Source organism: Pungitius pungitius, chromosome 6 (assembly GCF_949316345.1).
Source record: "Pungitius pungitius chromosome 6, fPunPun2.1, whole genome shotgun sequence".
In the NCBI taxonomy this organism is placed as follows: Eukaryota; Metazoa; Chordata; class Actinopteri; order Perciformes; family Gasterosteidae; genus Pungitius; species Pungitius pungitius.
In genome coordinates this window covers 5,690,620-5,706,881 of record NC_084905.1, presented here as the reverse complement: position 1 = coordinate 5,706,881, position 16,262 = coordinate 5,690,620, and the positions used below count along the sequence as shown (strand labels likewise).

The following is a 16,262-nucleotide window of genomic DNA, read 5'->3' as shown; positions in this document are numbered from 1 at the left end:
GAAAAACGTTGGCTACTGTTTTTTAAGCTTAAATGTCCATTTAAAGTCGCATTTTTCATTTGTTCAAGGTCTCAATGTAAAAGCAGCCGTCAGGATCATCAGTTTTTAATAAACAAACACACTTCTTACTTGGCCCCGTCAACCAAATGTTAAAGACATTCTTAAACTTTGATTGAGATGTGAAAACATTGTTGCTAAATACACACAGGCCAACATATATGACAAAATGACCACACATGACGTTTTGTGAGGAGAATGTCCAGTGAGACTCCAGTGAGTCCAGTGAGATTTGAACTCCATTTTTGCTAGAATGGGTTTGTGATGATACATCATCCTGCAGCTTCAAAACTTAACCTCTGGATTAGTAAATATTATTTTTGTGTGAGAGACATCTGCAAGTTAAACATCTCATTTGGTTTTTAATTTCTCCTCATTGTGCAAGAGCAGAAAATGTGGCATTTATTAAGCTAATTATGTTGGACTGATGCTCTTTCATTTACTAGTTTGTATTGGGGGTGTACAGGTGAAAAGAAGAAGAGCTGTTAGGCGCTCAAGCAGTTTTCCACTGTGACCAAATGTGTTTGGTTTTCATTCCACGTGGAAAAATACAAACAAATAGTTTAAATATCTCCTGTAATATGTGTTAAGAAAATGAAATTGCCAGTCCTCAGCTCAATTGCGGCCTAAAATTAAATAACCAAAGATTAGAGTACAGGTATAGGGACAACGAAATGGGATTCAGCATCTAACCAGAAGTGCAAGAGAACAGATAAATTGCAGTTTATGTGTGGCATATATACATGAGAATATGTAGTGTGAAATATAAACATGGAGCAGTAACTACACTCGTTCACCAAAGTCCTAGCGAGCATTTTTTGTTTGAAGACGTTTATTAGACGTCTATGTTTGAACCACATTTCAATGTGATTTTTAATACGATAATATTTTGTCCTCTTTGCTGAAACATAGGTTTAAAAAGAAACGTTGACATTTATAAGTTTACCAACCGTATTTAAAAATCTTGTTGAAATGCGAATGGCTATTTCTATTTGAGATGAAAGAACTATTTATACTACTACTACAATAAAGTATTTTCAAACAAAATAAGCTCACTGGTAAGAAGTGAGGATTAGGGGGATGGGGCCAATTTCAGGTATACAATACAGATTGAAGTGACTCAGCCAGATCTACAGAATCTGAAAAATATAACACTGATTTACCTTCAATCAATCATCAATGATAATATATTTATAATGCTGAAATATGCTATATTTATGAATCTTCATATCAGTCTAAATGACACTAAAAAATGTATACTTGACTGTAAATCATATTCATCAAAGATAATACACATAGGACTGTAAAGGAAGTTCTTTAGAGAAAGTGTGTGGTGGCTCTTAAAAGAGCCGTTGTTGTGTTGGGAGAATCAGAAGGTTTAAGCTCGCTCTCCGCGGATGCGACGGGCCAGCTGGATGTCTTTGGGCATGATGGTGACCCTCTTGGCGTGGATGGCGCACAGGTTGGTGTCCTCGAACAGACCCACCAGGTAAGCCTCACTGGATTCCTGCAGAGCCATAACAGCAGAGCTCTGGAAGCGCAGGTCGGTCTTGAAGTCCTGAGCGATTTCCCTCACCAGACGCTGGAAGGGCAGCTTGCGGATCAGCAGCTCCGTGGATTTCTGGTAGCGACGGATCTCTCTCAGAGCCACGGTACCGGGCCTGTAACGGTGAGGCTTCTTCACGCCGCCGGTGGCCGGGGCGCTCTTACGGGCAGCCTTGGTGGCCAGCTGCTTCCTGGGGGCTTTGCCTCCGGTGGACTTACGGGCGGTCTGCTTGGTTCGTGCCATGATTGACTCGTTTAGCTCTAGATAAGAGAAGTGTACTTTATGAGGAGACACGCGGCTCTTAAAGTGTGGACCGGTTGTGGAGTGGTGACGCGGGCCCTGATTGGTGGAGGACTCCTCCTGGAGCTCAGCCACGACTCCACAAGCGAGTCTCTGCTGCTCATTGGTGGAAAATGATTTCAAACTGTCCGCCAAAACTCGGAGTGGCGCCCTGTGTGCTCGTGCCTGAAGGCTCTCCTCTGGTTGGTCCGCATGTCAGGAACCGTCCCAACCGCTCCGCGGTCATATAAAGGAGGGTTTGGCTCGATGAGCGGCACTTCCTTCCCTGAAATCATCAACAATGAGTGGCAGAGGCAAAACCGGCGGCAAGGCCAGAGCGAAGGCCAAGACCCGCTCCTCTCGTGCTGGGCTCCAGTTCCCAGTCGGTCGTGTCCACAGACATCTGCGCAAAGGCAACTATGCGCAGCGTGTCGGCGCAGGAGCCCCCGTCTACCTGGCGGCTGTGCTGGAATACCTGACCGCTGAGATCCTGGAGCTGGCTGGAAACGCTGCCCGCGACAACAAGAAGACTCGTATCATCCCGCGTCACCTGCAGCTGGCTGTCCGCAACGACGAGGAGCTCAACAAGCTGCTGGGCGGAGTGACCATCGCTCAGGGCGGCGTGCTGCCCAACATCCAGGCTGTGCTTCTGCCTAAGAAGACCGAGAAGCCCGCAAAGTCCAAGTAAAGCTGGAGGCTACCCTCCACAACAAAGGCTCTTTTAAGAGCCACCCACACTTCTGAAAAGAGCTATTATCCTCAAACTGTTTGAATGATCTCTTATAAAACTATTTTAAATTTCTCTAGACATTTCCCCTATCAAACCACATGCCCATATATTGTGGAAGGAAGGAAGGAAGGAACGAAGACGTAATGGTGAAACTACAGAATGTCAAAAAAAACTTTCGGCATTTTTAACAAGACACAAATCATAACCTACAGATCTGGCGATAGATAGTGATGGCAAAGTGAAGCTTTCTGAACCAGTGAAGCTTTCCAGCCAATTGTATCGGAAAAAGGTTCATTCATTAAATGCATCACAAACTCTATGATGACCTCTGCTGATGATAACTTGTAGTGCATGTTTCAATTAGCCTACCAGTATATTTTGTCCCAGTCTTTGTGGGTTGAACATGATTATGAAAAGTTGAACCAACAAATCATCTAATAAATACATGGAGTCCTCAATGAATACACCTATTGTTTATCAGGGTGGAATTGTGCCCTTGTTTGTGTTTTTCAATTCTTTGTACATTGTGAAGAAGTAGAACAAACACTTATCTGTGTTTCTTTCTGCACCTTTGCGCATGTATGTTTGTGATCATACAAGCAAAATAATTAATAGAAGAGATATATATGTAAGTAATATAATTTAAAATACCAGCAAGTGCTTCCTACTGCATGTGCAGTTCATGGCAGTCATAGAGACTTATCTGGAATGTGGGAAGTGATTGTACAGGTTTGTTATGACAGGATATTGAGGTGCTTGTGGACACATGGGATGGGGCATGAAATTATTTTTATTGATATATAATATCCATAATAATTAATAATTACACAATACAAGTGGCAGACTTGGCTTGCCTATTGACAATCTTGTTAGAGGAAATCAAACTGAAGGGCTCCAACATCTCGTGGTGAGCTCTTTGCCAAAAGGTTCCATTGTAAATTTGCTCTTTGCTATTTACAACAACACTGACTTTGACTGTATCAGACAGACAAGCCTGAACCCTGTTACGCACCCATTTGAATCAAATCGAAGCGGTCACGTGACTGTAGTAGTAGTATTACTACTTAGTATATTTCTTTTGTTTTCAAATTACAGAAGAAAAAGGGCCACAGTAATTATAGTCAATTTATAACACAGGACACTGAAATTCATGTTGGTACATTACTGATCCTCGCATCCCATATAATAGTGTAACATAATGCAACTGACTTGGCTATAAGCTTGGATCATATGACAGTGTACATTACCAAACAACTTGGGAGTTTTTTTGTCTTGAATGACCTTTAGAAATTCAGTCTGGGACAGCAGAGAAATCTGCATAGAAGCACAGTGTGTGTGACGTAGGTAGCACTCAGATAACAACCAATTATTCTTGAGCAACCGCACAGTGTCATTTGCATCTAGTTGGTATATAGATTTCACCTTCCTAACGGCACAGCATTATCGCTGAGTCTTCGAGAGATATTCAGTCATGCCTGAAGTTGTGAAAGCGCCCAAGAAGGGCTCCAAGAAAGCCGTGTCCAAGGCCGTCAGCAAGAGCGGCAAGAAGAAGAGGAAGACCAGGAAGGAGAGTTACGCCATCTACGTGTACAAGGTGATGAAGCAGGTCCACCCCGACACCGGCATCTCCTCCAAGGCCATGGGCATCATGAACTCGTTCGTGAGCGACATCTTTGAGCGCATCGCCGGTGAGGCCTCTCGTCTGGCTCACTACAACAAGCGCTCAACCATCACCTCCCGGGAGATCCAGACCGCCGTCCGCCTGTTGCTGCCCGGCGAGCTGGCGAAGCACGCCGTGTCTGAGGGAACCAAGGCTGTGACCAAGTACACCAGCTCCAAGTAGACCTAATGTAGACCAACAACACAACGGCTCTTTTAAGAGCCACACACTTCTACTAAAGACCACCTCCTGATGTCCAGAGTTATTAACATTTAGAACACACGTAATATTTTAATTATACCAAGTTGCCTGCAGATGATGGCTAGTTGAGCTGCATATTTCAGTCCATAGTGTTATTTAGTTTTTATTATATGTATATGTATATATATACACTCACCGGCCACTTTATTAGGTACACCTGTCCAACTGCTCGTTAACACTTAATTTCTAAGCAGCCAATCACATGGCGGCAACTCAGTGCATTTAGGCATGTAGACATTGTCAAGACAATCTCCTGCAGTTCAAACCGAGCATCAGTATGGGGAAGAAAGGTGATTTGAGTGACTTTGAACGTGGCATGATTGTTGGTGCCAGAAGGGCTGGTCTGAGTATTTCAGAAACTGCTAATCTACTGGGATTTTCACGCACAACCATCTCTAGGGTTTACAGAGAATGGTCCGAAAAAGAAAAAACATCCAGTGAGCGGCAGTTCTGTGGGCGGAAATGCCTTGTTGATGCCAGAGGTCAGAGGAGAATGGCCAGACTGGTTCGAGCTGATAGAAGGGCAACAGTGACTCAAATAACCACCCGTTACAACCAAGGTGGGCATAAGAGCATCTCTGAACGCACAGTACGTCGAACTTTGAGGCAGATGGGCTACAGCAGCAGAAGACCACACTGGGTGCCACTCCTTTCAGCTAAGAACAGGAAACTGAGGCTACAATTTGCACAAGCTCATCGAAATTGGACAATAGAAGATTGGAAAAACGTTGCCTGGTCTGATGAGTCTCGATTTCTGCTGCGACATTCGGATGGTAGGGTCAGAATTTGGCGTCTACAACATGAAAGCATGGATCCATCCTGCCTTGTATCAACGGTTCAGGCTGGTGGTGGTGGTGTCATGGTGTGGGGAATATTTTCTTGGCACTCTTTGGGCCCCTTGGTACCAATTGAGCATCGTTGCAACGCCACAGCCTACCTGAGTATTGTTGCTGACCATGTCCATCCCTTTATGACCACAATGTACCCAACTTCTGATGGCTACTTTCAGCAGGATAATGCGCCATGTCATAAAGCTGGAATCATCTCAGACTGGTTTCTTGAACATGACAATGAGTTCGCTGTACTCAAATGGCCTCCACAATCACCAGATCTCAATCCAATAGAGCATCTTTGGGATGTGGTGGAACGGGAGATTCGCATCATGGATGTGCAGCCGACAAATCTGCGGCAACTGTGTGATGCCATCATGTCAATATGGACCAAACTCCCTGAGGAATGCTTCCAGCACCTTGTTGAATCTATGCCACGAAGAATTGAGGCAATTCTGAAGGCAAAAGGGGGTCCAACCCGTTACTAGCATGGGGTACCTAATAAAGTGGCCGGTGAGTGTATATACACTCAAAACTTGAAAATTGATATTGCTATTCTAGGACCATAAATAAACCTCAAACTCATATAACTCACTGTCCAACAGTTTCCATATTGATTTTATGAATCAAATTTCAGATGAACTATTGTTCTCCCTTAAAGGAGAATGTAGGTTTTGTAATTGAGTGATCAATACACAGCTAGTGTTGTTACCACTAGAACAAAGTAACACGTAGGAACTTGATCTGTGCAGGGAATTATATGGATACTGTGTGCCCTTAACATATATATAGCTTAAGTACATAAGAATGCAAAAGTCTCAACAATTCATTAAATAACGTATGTTGACAGTCTAAAGGTTCTCATCTGTGATTAATGAAGGGATATAGATACAGTATACATAGTTGTTCATCTATAGTCAAAGAATTTGAAGCTCCAAAATTGAAAATACACTTTTAGGGAGAATTTCATTAAAATTAACAGTTTGCAGCCTTAAGGAAGTCAGCTCTTCAGAATGTGTGTGTGGCCCTTAAAAGGACCGTTTTAATGTCGATAACAGAAGTCAGTGTTTATCCTCCGAAGCCGTACAGGGTGCGTCCCTGTCTCTTCAGGGCATAGACCACATCCATGGCGGTCACAGTCTTCCTCTTAGCATGCTCGGTGTAGGTGACGGCATCACGGATCACGTTCTCCAAGAAGACCTTCAGCACACCGCGGGTCTCCTCGTAGATCAGACCGGAGATGCGCTTCACTCCACCACGGCGAGCCAGACGGCGTATGGCGGGCTTGGTGATTCCCTGGATGTTATCACGGAGGACTTTACGGTGACGCTTAGCGCCTCCTTTGCCGAGTCCCTTTCCTCCCTTTCCTCTGCCGCTCATATTTTTTAGATGGGTAAAAGTCAAGTATCAACTGTCAGTGGTTCAAACATATTTATCCCCAATCTGAGGACGTGAAAGAAGACATGGGCGGAGCTTGCTCAACCTGATCATCAATTATCAACAGACCTCACATTTTTTGTGCCATAGATACCTAAAAAATATTAAAGACTATGCTGTGACGGCTTACAGAGACAAATCCGCAGACATTAATGGTGCATATGTAAACTTATTTCAGTTTTGTGACACTTACTGTATTTGTTTCCATTAATCTTGAAAATCTTCAAAAGTGGGGACATCTTTAACATAATGTAGCTTAATTTTTTGTCAAGGATGGAACCTAAATTTGGATGATATCTGATGTATTGTAGCGACTCTCGCAAATGAAGCTGTGGACAACGTGCTCTTCTAAAATAAAGTATAATTCTTACGGAAACAAGCTACTGTCGGTAATAGCCTACCCTGAACAAAAACCAAAACCACTCTTCCAAAACAACAAGAGCTCCCGCGTCCTCTCACTTAACCCACCCCCAAACATCACCACTGCACATCCCCATAGGTGGCACCAGGGTGAGTGACATAAAACGTTGTGAGCCCTTCACTGAACTTCCAAACTCCGTAAAGTGAATCCCCCTCACAGCGCATGTAAACAGTATTTATGATGTTACATGGGAGTGAAAACGAGGTTGGAGGATCAGGATAGTTAAACGGTGTCCACCGCCATCTAGCTGCAAGCAAAAGCAAAGCAAACATTCTTCAAAGCAGTAACAATTATAAACACTTAGACAAGCCTTTTAAAATGTGTTGAAATGTATGAGTGCCATAATTACGTTAAAACGTAACCCCACAAGCTAATGGAAATGACCCCAAAACAAACATCCTTGTAGAGTTTCCCCTTTAACTGCTGTTTCTGTCGGACCTGCAAATATTCCAAATCCCTTCAAACATATTGTTTCCTTATATATTGCGTGGGTTGGACAACACCCAATGTATCCCCGCTGGTTGCATGTTCAGAGGGAGTTAACTCTGTGCAGACAATAAGGTGGTTGCGTAACCACATGAAACAACTTCAGCCTGTAGAGTCGCCTTCTGTGTGCAGTGGTTTTGTCCATAGCGGGGATTGGCATTGATTCCGATCCATGCTGCTATAAGCAGCGTTATAAAGGTAAGACTTGGTTTTTATTTTCAGGTTCACAAGAAAACACCAAAGACAAAGTGGTTGGTTTGGCAAATGTTTGTTTCGGTACCAACTTCTTCTACGTAAAGAAGCCAGCAGCGTCACTCAGGTTGCCTCCATTTTCTGCAGGACGCGCCCGATGTTTTGTCATTCACCGCCACCGGCTCTCTCGTTGTTATGTTACTAATCACATTGTACTGAATATTAAAATACATATAATGACGTTTTTTTCGAGTCAGTGACGTATAACGCTGGTGCTAGTGGTGGACGAAGTATTCAGGGCATTTCACCACAATAAAGTATTCAAAGTAACCTCAACGCAGGAAAAAAACAGAAAAAATGTTGATCGCTATAAATGATTAAATTATTTATCTATTGTGAGTTTTGGACTGAAGTTCAAACGATTATCAACAACTAATAGTAGTTTTGACAAGCCGTACGTTTTAAAATGTTTGTGAAGTCATGCTTTGTAAAGCTATGGTATTGTGGACACTCTTCATCGTTTTGTATGGAATAATCTAATTGAAGTGGTTTAAAAAATATATTTCTGCAATGTGAAGAATGTATGCCTCTTAAATTATAACCTGTTTCTGTTTGATGTTCCCACTCACCTTTTACCACAGGTGAACAAAATATAACTACAGGACTCAGCATTCAGAACTAAGAAACACTTGCAGAAAGCCATTAAACTCTTCAGTTCAGTCCCTTCCACCATGTTTGCATCAATAATCCTGCTGTTAATCTGCGTTGTCTTCATCATCGTTCAACTCAAATCCCGAAGGCCTAAGAACTTTCCACCAGGACCCCCAGTCTGGCCGATACTGGGGAATATTTTGGACCTGAGCCTAGAGAACCCCCTGAAGGACTTTGAGAGGGTAAGACAGCTGAAATTAACGATGTAGCTCTTCCAATACATTCACTTGTAATTGTCTGAATGTAGACAACCTTTCACTGAAACCTTTAAAAACATGTGCCCCAAAGTCTTTTGCACTGACAGATATTCTTCTAGGGTCAAAGTGTACTCACAATTGGTGATTACGGACATTTTCTCTGTACAGAGTTGACTGTCTGTGTACTTAACTACTGGATTATAGCCAACCAGTGGCTGAGGCCGTGCATATTGGGCGCTGTCTAACTTACACACAAAGAAGTACTTGCAAGGCCCACGGTCAGGTGCTTGATGTAATGTGCTGTTACACGTTTTATTTTTTTGTCTTAATGTTTGCATTATTTTATAATGCTCTTCATGAATAACATTTTGTGATGATTCTGCTCATGTTTGTCCAATATTTTTCACGCTGCTAGCCTAATTTTCCCAAGTTAGAGGATAAAGATCTAACTAAATCATTTAACTTTTTATTTTATTTTATTGAATTGCTCTAAGTAATCTGTCCATCTGAAGTTAAACGATTTAAAACACTCCAATGTCCTCTGCTTCTCTCCCAGTTGAGGAAGATCTATGGAAATGTCTATAGTTTATTTCTCGGTCCCAAGCCAGTAGTAGTCATTAATGGGATGAAGACCATGAAGGAGGCTTTAGTGACAAAGGGCGTTGATTTTGCTGGAAGACCCCAAGACCTGTTTGTCAATGACACCACCCAGAGGAAAGGTAGGACATACATGATGTTTCAATGGGCAGCAAATTATTGTATCAGACACCATAGCTCATTTAAAAAAGAATATTCCTATCTTAACTTATCTCTGTCCATATAGGAATAGAACAGACACCAGTACATTGAAATGTGTGACCTATCGACAGCATAATAGGTCAGGTGCTTGCTTGCTTCTCCCTTTTCAATATTTCCTATGTAAAGGTCACTTATACACTAGAGTCTTTGTTGGATGATCTGACTCATGGGGGACAGCAGTTCAGCAATATGACTAGGACGAGAACCCCATAGACCCTTTCAAAAGGCAATGAATCCCACGCTTACTGGCAACCAGTCAAGGGAGGCTAAAACTGGGTGGATAGGATCTTGCCTTCAAGTGTTTATTTAATATAGAGCAGCTGTGTTTGGTTTGGAAGCCCCACTCGAATCAAAAGGAGGGGAAACATGTCTTACTGATGAATTCAGTTAACCAGAGAAAAAGTGGCAGGGCTGGAGCGCACGTCTTTCTTTATCAAACCATGACGTCCAACCATTCATCTAATCCGTCTTCAAACTTGTTTGTATTCGTCCTGTAGAGGTTGCCCACTCACATATTAAGCGGCTCTGCTTGTTATTCCAACCACAAGTCTTGTGAAAGCCATGTTGTTTTCCTTAAAGTCCGACTCCATTCAATTCTGTTGGCTGTAAAAGCACTTTAATTGCACAACATTAAACAATTAGTCCATTTGCAAATTAGATGGTGGCAAGCAAAGATTGAAGGAACCATCTATATTCTCAATAACATACTGAGGAGAGTAAAAGATACATCATGCTAGAAAGTTAAGGAGCTCTGGGAAAACTTACATAAATATAGTAAACAATGATTTCTTGAGACATTTTGATTTTAGGCTCATGGATGCTTTTGTGCCACTTTGCCTTTTGTAGGAGTGATTCTGGCAGATTACGGTTCTAGTTGGAAGGAGCAACGTCGTTTTGCTCTGATGAACTTGAGGAACTTTGGAATGGGGAAGGACAGCATGGAGCAGAGGATTCATGGAGAGATACAATATACTGTGGACACGCTGGAGAAGAGTGTTGGTATGTCATCTGTCCTCCTATGTCCCTGATGAAAGTGAACTCTGCCATCCACTGACATGAAATACTCTACTCTTGATTACACATTTTGTCTAATGTAAAATATTGATTATTTTTTGCTTGTTAATTGATAGTTTGATTATGTTGATTATCCTTGCACAATACTCCCTGTTGTACTTAAGTGGACATTTTGTCTTTTCCAGGAAAATCCTTTAGTCCTCAAAACATGTTTCACAATGCGGCCTCCAATATCATCTGCCAGGTTCTATTCGGAAGACGCTTCGAGTATGAGGATAAGATTATCAAAACGATTGTTCAATGCTTTACTGAGAATGCCAAGATGGCCAATGGGCCTTGGGCTATGGTGAGTCAAAGGCTTACTTCTGCCTTCAATCGTCGCTGAGAAATATCAGATCCATTTGACTTCATCTAAGCTTGCGGCTCAGTGGGGCTGTACTTCATAGATCAATGGTGATTAGAGCCAACAAGCACGCTAACATGGTTGTTAGCAGGTAGAATGTTTATCATACTCAGCCTTGTTTGTCTGTTGCCCCAAATCAAAAATATGCAATTGGTGCCAATAGTCCTTTGGGGACATACATTTTAAAGTCATGTTTGTTTAAAATCATTGTGTTGCTGTCCAAGTATTCATCTTAATCACACATATATCATATTAATTGAATTAGATTAGAAAGTATGACATTTTTCATGAAGCTAATACACACTTTGTTACTTTAGTGTGGCTCTGGACAATGTTATACTCAGAGTCCAAATAACCTGCACCTGCATCGTACCCATGGATTGTGTATCCCTCCAACTTTCATTTGTGTATCCTTACAAACTTACTCGCCTTGACTCAGATAAGTTGTTTTCTAGCAAAGCACAGAACCTTATCCAATATGTGATAAGAAAATGGTTTGTTCAGACAGATTTATGCCAAGATGCAGATGTTTGATTTTTAAAAATCCAGAATTGTGTTCCCTTTTCATCTACACAGCTTTATGACTCTTTTCCGTTGATCAGAAGCCTGCCACTGCCCTTCAGAGAGTCATTTAAGAATGTTGAGGTAGGTTAAGCTGTCTTTCTCCCTCCATGCATTTAAAAAAAAAAAAAAAGTATAATAAATATTATGAATGTTGACTTTAACCTTTTTCAGACATGTCAGAAAATTGCAAAATCTTTGATGAATGAGCACAAGCAGACGAGAGTACCTGGAGAGCCGCGAGACTTTGTTGACTGCTATCTGGATCGGCTAGAAAAGGTGAATCATTGAACACTGAAAAGATGGGTACATTTGTGAATTATGCAAACTTGAAAACTTGTCTCACTCCAATCTCAGAATTGCTGCTCAGGCTTTTGCCGAAAAACAAGGAGAAAAGGCAATGTCATGGATTTGCAGTAAAATACTTTAGATGTGACATGCTCTCAGTATCTTCACTTCCCACCAACTTTTCATCCTTTCACTACAAAATGAAGTTACCGCCGAAACTGGATCTACTTAGAGTTTACGTCAATGATCTTAATCAGATCAGTTAGAATTTTGGTCAGAACAATCATAGTTACAAAAACTTAAGGTTTTCAAACGACGTAAATGGGACTCTGTGGTCAAACATAGTTTGGCGCAATGGGAAGTTTGGTAAAATGTGTTTAATAAAATCAAACTCGAACTAATTTATGAAATAGATTAACCCTCATGAGTTTAAAGGTACGATTATGAATAATTTAATTTTGCCGAGAGGTTTAAGTTTTCCATTTGCATCCTGATCTCTTGTCTGTCCACTCTATAGATTTGCATGTCATATTTTAAGTGGCTACATAAGCCATGCAAGTTGAAAACTAAACAATACTTTGGTTTGGCTCGTGACTCAAGATGCATTTTTATGTTTTCTTTTAAAACAATCATTCTCCTCTTTTTAGCCAGGTGATGATCGTTCGTCCTTTTCAGAATCACAGCTGACTATGTACATCCTAGATCTTCACTTTGCTGGGACTGACACTACTTCCAACACCCTCCTTACTGGTTTCCTCTACTTAATGAACTACCCACATGTACAAGGTATGCAAACATTCTACAATTAAATCCTCATAATTGTTTGTGTCAAGTTTCCAGAGTATTGAACTCTCCCAACTTGAAAGAGGGATTGAATGTACGTGGAGATTTAAGTCACTGGATTCGACTCAAATTGCTGACCAATTGAAATGACGGCGTCGCAGACAGTAGCTATGTTTAACTTCTGTTTTTATTCTCAGGTTAGCAGCATTTGGTTACGTCATTTGTGATTATCTCAGGCAATCAGCCAGGCATTCGCGTAAAAAAACCTTCAAAAACAAAACAGAATTATAGAACAGACCCCGGCAACATCACAGAGGAATACAAAATGTAGTCAAAAGTTAAGCAGTTTAAAATACAGCAAACTTTTTTTTAGTAAGAAAGTCCCGCTGCAGGAGCAATCAAAATAGGATTTTAAAACGCATTTTGGATAGTTCCTTCCTTCCTTCTCTTCTTTCTGTTTTCCCTTTTCCATCTTCTTCATGCATTTTCCTTAAAACCCAAAGTATTCATCTTTGACTTGACAGTTTATATCATAGATTTTTATATATGCAGAAATACTTTTTTATCAAAGTCATGAACTGAAAAGGTTTTTTTTGTGGAACACGTATCAAAATGTCTATTTTGTAAAATAGTGAATGGACACGTGTACACTACACGTCAATATTCACATACCCATTTGTAAACTTAAGGCAGATCCTGCGATGCAACGTACCACCTGCCCATCAGGATCTAATCTCTTTTTTTTAAAACAGACACCACTGCCCTGGGGAGCTATTTTGGGTTAAGTATCTTACCCAAAGAAACTTTGACATGCTGATTGAAGAGGCTGGGAAGAAAATGATTGTATTTCTGAATAGATGAAAACAGACCCTACCTCTTCGCCCTAACTTATCAGTGACGAGATGCAACTCCAATGACACACCTGACTTTTAGCTGAAAATATGCACAAAACTCTCACTTCAGTTCTGAATGACCTGTGTAGCTACGGTTACTTTGTTATTTATCGGGGACACCACATGATAATTTACCCTCTCCCTTGCATAGGTTTACCTTTTATCCACTCTTACAATAGTATAATTTAACCTATTTTTGTCTTCACATTTTAATAATACGCTGAATAATTATTCTTATCCATCATGTTTCTGTCAGAGCGTTGTCAGCAGGAGATAGACACGGTGCTGGAGGGAAAGGATCAGGCCAGTTTTGAGGACAGAAACAACATGCCTTATGTGCAGGTAAATCCCACATTTTTCTTAGAGCCAATAAATCTAGGATTTAATATGTTTACGCTGAGTACCATCCTTGAGGTAAATTCAATTCACAATTCATGTAACATTTCTCGTGCTAGTTCCTTTTGTGCTCTTATGTTAAAATAAATAATCTTTTGAGAGCCGGTGTTTAAGTATGGGAACGCAATATTTCTACATCCAGGCCGTAATCCATGAATTCCAGAGAGTAGCCAACACGGTTCCACTCAGCGTTTTCCACTGTACAACTAAAGACTCAGAGCTCAATGGATTCACCATCCCTAAGGTAAAAAGCAATTGGTCTTATCCTTTCTGTCACTATAGTGACAAATGAGTTAGCCGTCTCTGGGAATGTGACGTCTCTGTAAACTATCCATTCCTCTTTTGCTTCATGTCTTGTCCACAGGGTACACTAATCATCCCTAATCTTACCTCAGTGCTGAATGAGGAGGGAGAATGGAAATTCCCAAATGAATTCAACCCTGAAAACTTCCTCAATGACCAAGGAGAGTTTGTGAAACCAGAGGCCTTCATGCCTTTCTCTGCAGGTATGTATGTTGCAATTCTCGTCAAATCAATTATATTTATGTAGCCCAATATCATAAGTAACAAAAAAGTTGGCTACAGGACCTGTATAATATGCAACACCAGTTGTCATGTAGAATGTCTCAGTGCAGTCTTGGCACAGGCAAGCTTCAACCAGCCCTAACTATAAGCTTCATTGAAAATCTTAAACCTACTCTAAGTAGCGAAGTTATGTCAAAAGTTACACTCTGTGACTGGAAACTTGATCCACTGCAGAGGAATCAACCGTCCGTTGTGGGAACCTAGTGTTGCAGTGGGGCTTAGTGGTGGTATGAGAGCATAAGAAACAAACAACATGGAGAGGGTAAGTGCATGACTAAGAACTCTTTTTTCTATATTTATTCTCCCCGTTTTAGGCCCCCGGATGTGTCTTGGAGAGGGTCTGGCCCGTATGGAACTCTTTCTATTTACGGTGACGCTGCTGAGGAAGTTTAAGTTCATCTGGCCTGAGGATGCAGGAGAGCCAGACTTCACTCCAGTCTATGGGGTCACTCTGACTCCCAAACCTTATCGCATGAAGGTCCAATTTAGGGTACCCCAGAAAATCCCAAATTAATGGATGTTTTAACCAACCAACAACAACATGTTGATCTACCTATGATGTGGCCATCACTTACTTATCAACCTCAATCACCTTTAACAATCAATAAAACATGTACTTGATTAAAGTCATCACTAGTGAATGCTATGAGCTTAAATATGTTTTGCTGTAGAACTTGTTGCCAACATTTTGTCTTTCTGAAAAAAAATCAGTTTTTTTATTAATTGAAGCTATATACTGAGGAAATATACTGTTCTTGTATAAACATGATCTAATTTTCTAGTCTTTCCCTTCCTTTAGCTGGCTTACATCCTGCCTGTCCAAAACTGCTAGCTGTTGAATGTGACCCACCAGATGTAGACTGTGGCATCCCTTTCCACTTCTTGCACTTGGGCTTAGCTCTACCCAAGCAAATTCTTATTGTTTTAAATTGAGTTCTTCTATACCTGAATGATAATGTAAGCAGCTGGACATTTCTTAACAGCTGGCTCGTTTTTACAGCCTATAGGACATTACGCCCCAGGGTGGACCTTGCTCGATGAATTAATATGTCACTTATTTGTTGGTTCATTACCCAAAATGGGTAGCATGTCTAGTGGTAATCATAAATCTGTGTCTATCTCTGCTATCTTTATGTTTCTTAAGTCTCTAACTCCTTCTTAGTATCTTAGAACCTTTTGTATACAGTTGCCAAAGCTCGTCCCTTTCTCTGTTTGTAAATGGAAGGAAGGAAGGAAGGAACAAATGCATCGAACGAACGTGTTCAAAAATTGGAAGCCCGGTTGGGGACGTCTGGAAGAAATCAGCCAAACGACTTCTCTCGTTCTGGTAGATTTATTTGTCGAATCACAGGTCAAGTAACAGCGCTGCGTTTGCAAAGGCAGGAGCAGGCCGGAAGAACAACTGACTAACATCAGGAAGAACATTACGTTTTATAATTCTTGTTAAATATAAAAGGAAAGATTTCTATTGGCCCTAAACTGGCGTTGAGGAGGAGCAGTTCCTCCCGCCGTAACACAAGATCCAATCACATGCCATCTGTGGTCTCCTAACATTGCAGTTTTTTCTCATTGCTTAAGCACATTTTTTGTGACTATTGGCTATTTTTGCAAAACTCTACACACAAATAAGAAAACCTTTCACCCAATTATCCAAACATTGTAGTTCTCTTGCAAAAGCAAACACAGCTAGATTACAGTTTTTTTCGAACGCTAATAAGCGTTTGTCCAAACAAT

At 41.1% G+C, this 16,262-nt stretch overlaps 5 protein-coding genes across 5 annotated transcripts; 3 read left to right on the top strand and 2 right to left on the bottom strand.

The window, feature by feature from the left end:
- Window positions 1-1,421: 1,421 nt before the first annotated feature.
- Window positions 1,422-1,856, bottom strand: LOC119195915 (histone H3). Its single transcript, XM_062563118.1, has one exon. The coding sequence runs from the start codon at window positions 1,844-1,846 to the stop codon at window positions 1,436-1,438; it is 411 nt and encodes a 136-aa protein (XP_062419102.1). The 5' UTR covers window positions 1,847-1,856; the 3' UTR covers window positions 1,422-1,435.
- A 324-nt stretch (window positions 1,857-2,180) lies between these two features.
- Window positions 2,181-2,685, top strand: LOC119195912 (histone H2A). The gene has a single exon (XM_037451233.2). It carries the CDS (start codon window positions 2,184-2,186, stop codon window positions 2,568-2,570), a length of 387 nt encoding a protein of 128 aa, XP_037307130.1. The 5' UTR covers window positions 2,181-2,183; the 3' UTR covers window positions 2,571-2,685.
- A 1,383-nt stretch (window positions 2,686-4,068) lies between these two features.
- Window positions 4,069-4,581, top strand: LOC119195899 (histone H2B 1/2-like). Its single transcript, XM_037451220.2, has one exon. The coding sequence runs from the start codon at window positions 4,084-4,086 to the stop codon at window positions 4,453-4,455; it is 372 nt and encodes a 123-aa protein (XP_037307117.1). The 5' UTR covers window positions 4,069-4,083; the 3' UTR covers window positions 4,456-4,581.
- A 1,558-nt stretch (window positions 4,582-6,139) lies between these two features.
- On the bottom strand, window positions 6,140-6,749 carry LOC134102914 (histone H4). The gene has a single exon (XM_062563121.1). The coding sequence runs from the start codon at window positions 6,741-6,743 to the stop codon at window positions 6,432-6,434; it is 312 nt and encodes a 103-aa protein (XP_062419105.1). The 5' UTR covers window positions 6,744-6,749; the 3' UTR covers window positions 6,140-6,431.
- A 1,018-nt stretch (window positions 6,750-7,767) lies between these two features.
- On the top strand, window positions 7,768-15,653 carry LOC119195847 (cytochrome P450 2F2-like). Its single transcript, XM_037451144.2, has 12 exons — window positions 7,768-7,905; window positions 8,541-8,792; window positions 9,364-9,526; window positions 10,452-10,604; window positions 10,805-10,965; window positions 11,599-11,667; window positions 11,758-11,862; window positions 12,519-12,657; window positions 13,804-13,889; window positions 14,086-14,187; window positions 14,308-14,449; window positions 14,843-15,653. Exons 2-12 carry the CDS (start codon window positions 8,631-8,633, stop codon window positions 15,040-15,042), a joined length of 1,482 nt encoding a protein of 493 aa, XP_037307041.2. The 5' UTR covers window positions 7,768-7,905; window positions 8,541-8,630; the 3' UTR covers window positions 15,043-15,653.
- Window positions 15,654-16,262: the final 609 nt, after the last annotated feature.

Excerpts from the sequence above, each read along its gene's own strand:
- LOC134102914 (XM_062563121.1), bottom strand. The coding sequence starts at position 6,743 with ATGAGCGGCAGAGGAAAGGGAGGAAAGGGACTCGGCAAAGGAGGCGCT.
- LOC119195847 (XM_037451144.2), top strand. The coding sequence starts at position 8,631 with ATGTTTGCATCAATAATCCTGCTGTTAATCTGCGTTGTCTTCATCATC. Across the intron at positions 11,863-12,518 it reads ATCTGGATCGGCTAGAAAAG|CCAGGTGATGATCGTTCGTC; the intron begins GTGAATCATTGA and ends TCCTCTTTTTAG. Across the intron at positions 12,658-13,803 it reads GAACTACCCACATGTACAAG|AGCGTTGTCAGCAGGAGATA; the intron begins GTATGCAAACAT and ends TGTTTCTGTCAG.
- LOC119195899 (XM_037451220.2), top strand. The coding sequence starts at position 4,084 with ATGCCTGAAGTTGTGAAAGCGCCCAAGAAGGGCTCCAAGAAAGCCGTG.
- LOC119195915 (XM_062563118.1), bottom strand. The coding sequence starts at position 1,846 with ATGGCACGAACCAAGCAGACCGCCCGTAAGTCCACCGGAGGCAAAGCC.
- LOC119195912 (XM_037451233.2), top strand. The coding sequence starts at position 2,184 with ATGAGTGGCAGAGGCAAAACCGGCGGCAAGGCCAGAGCGAAGGCCAAG.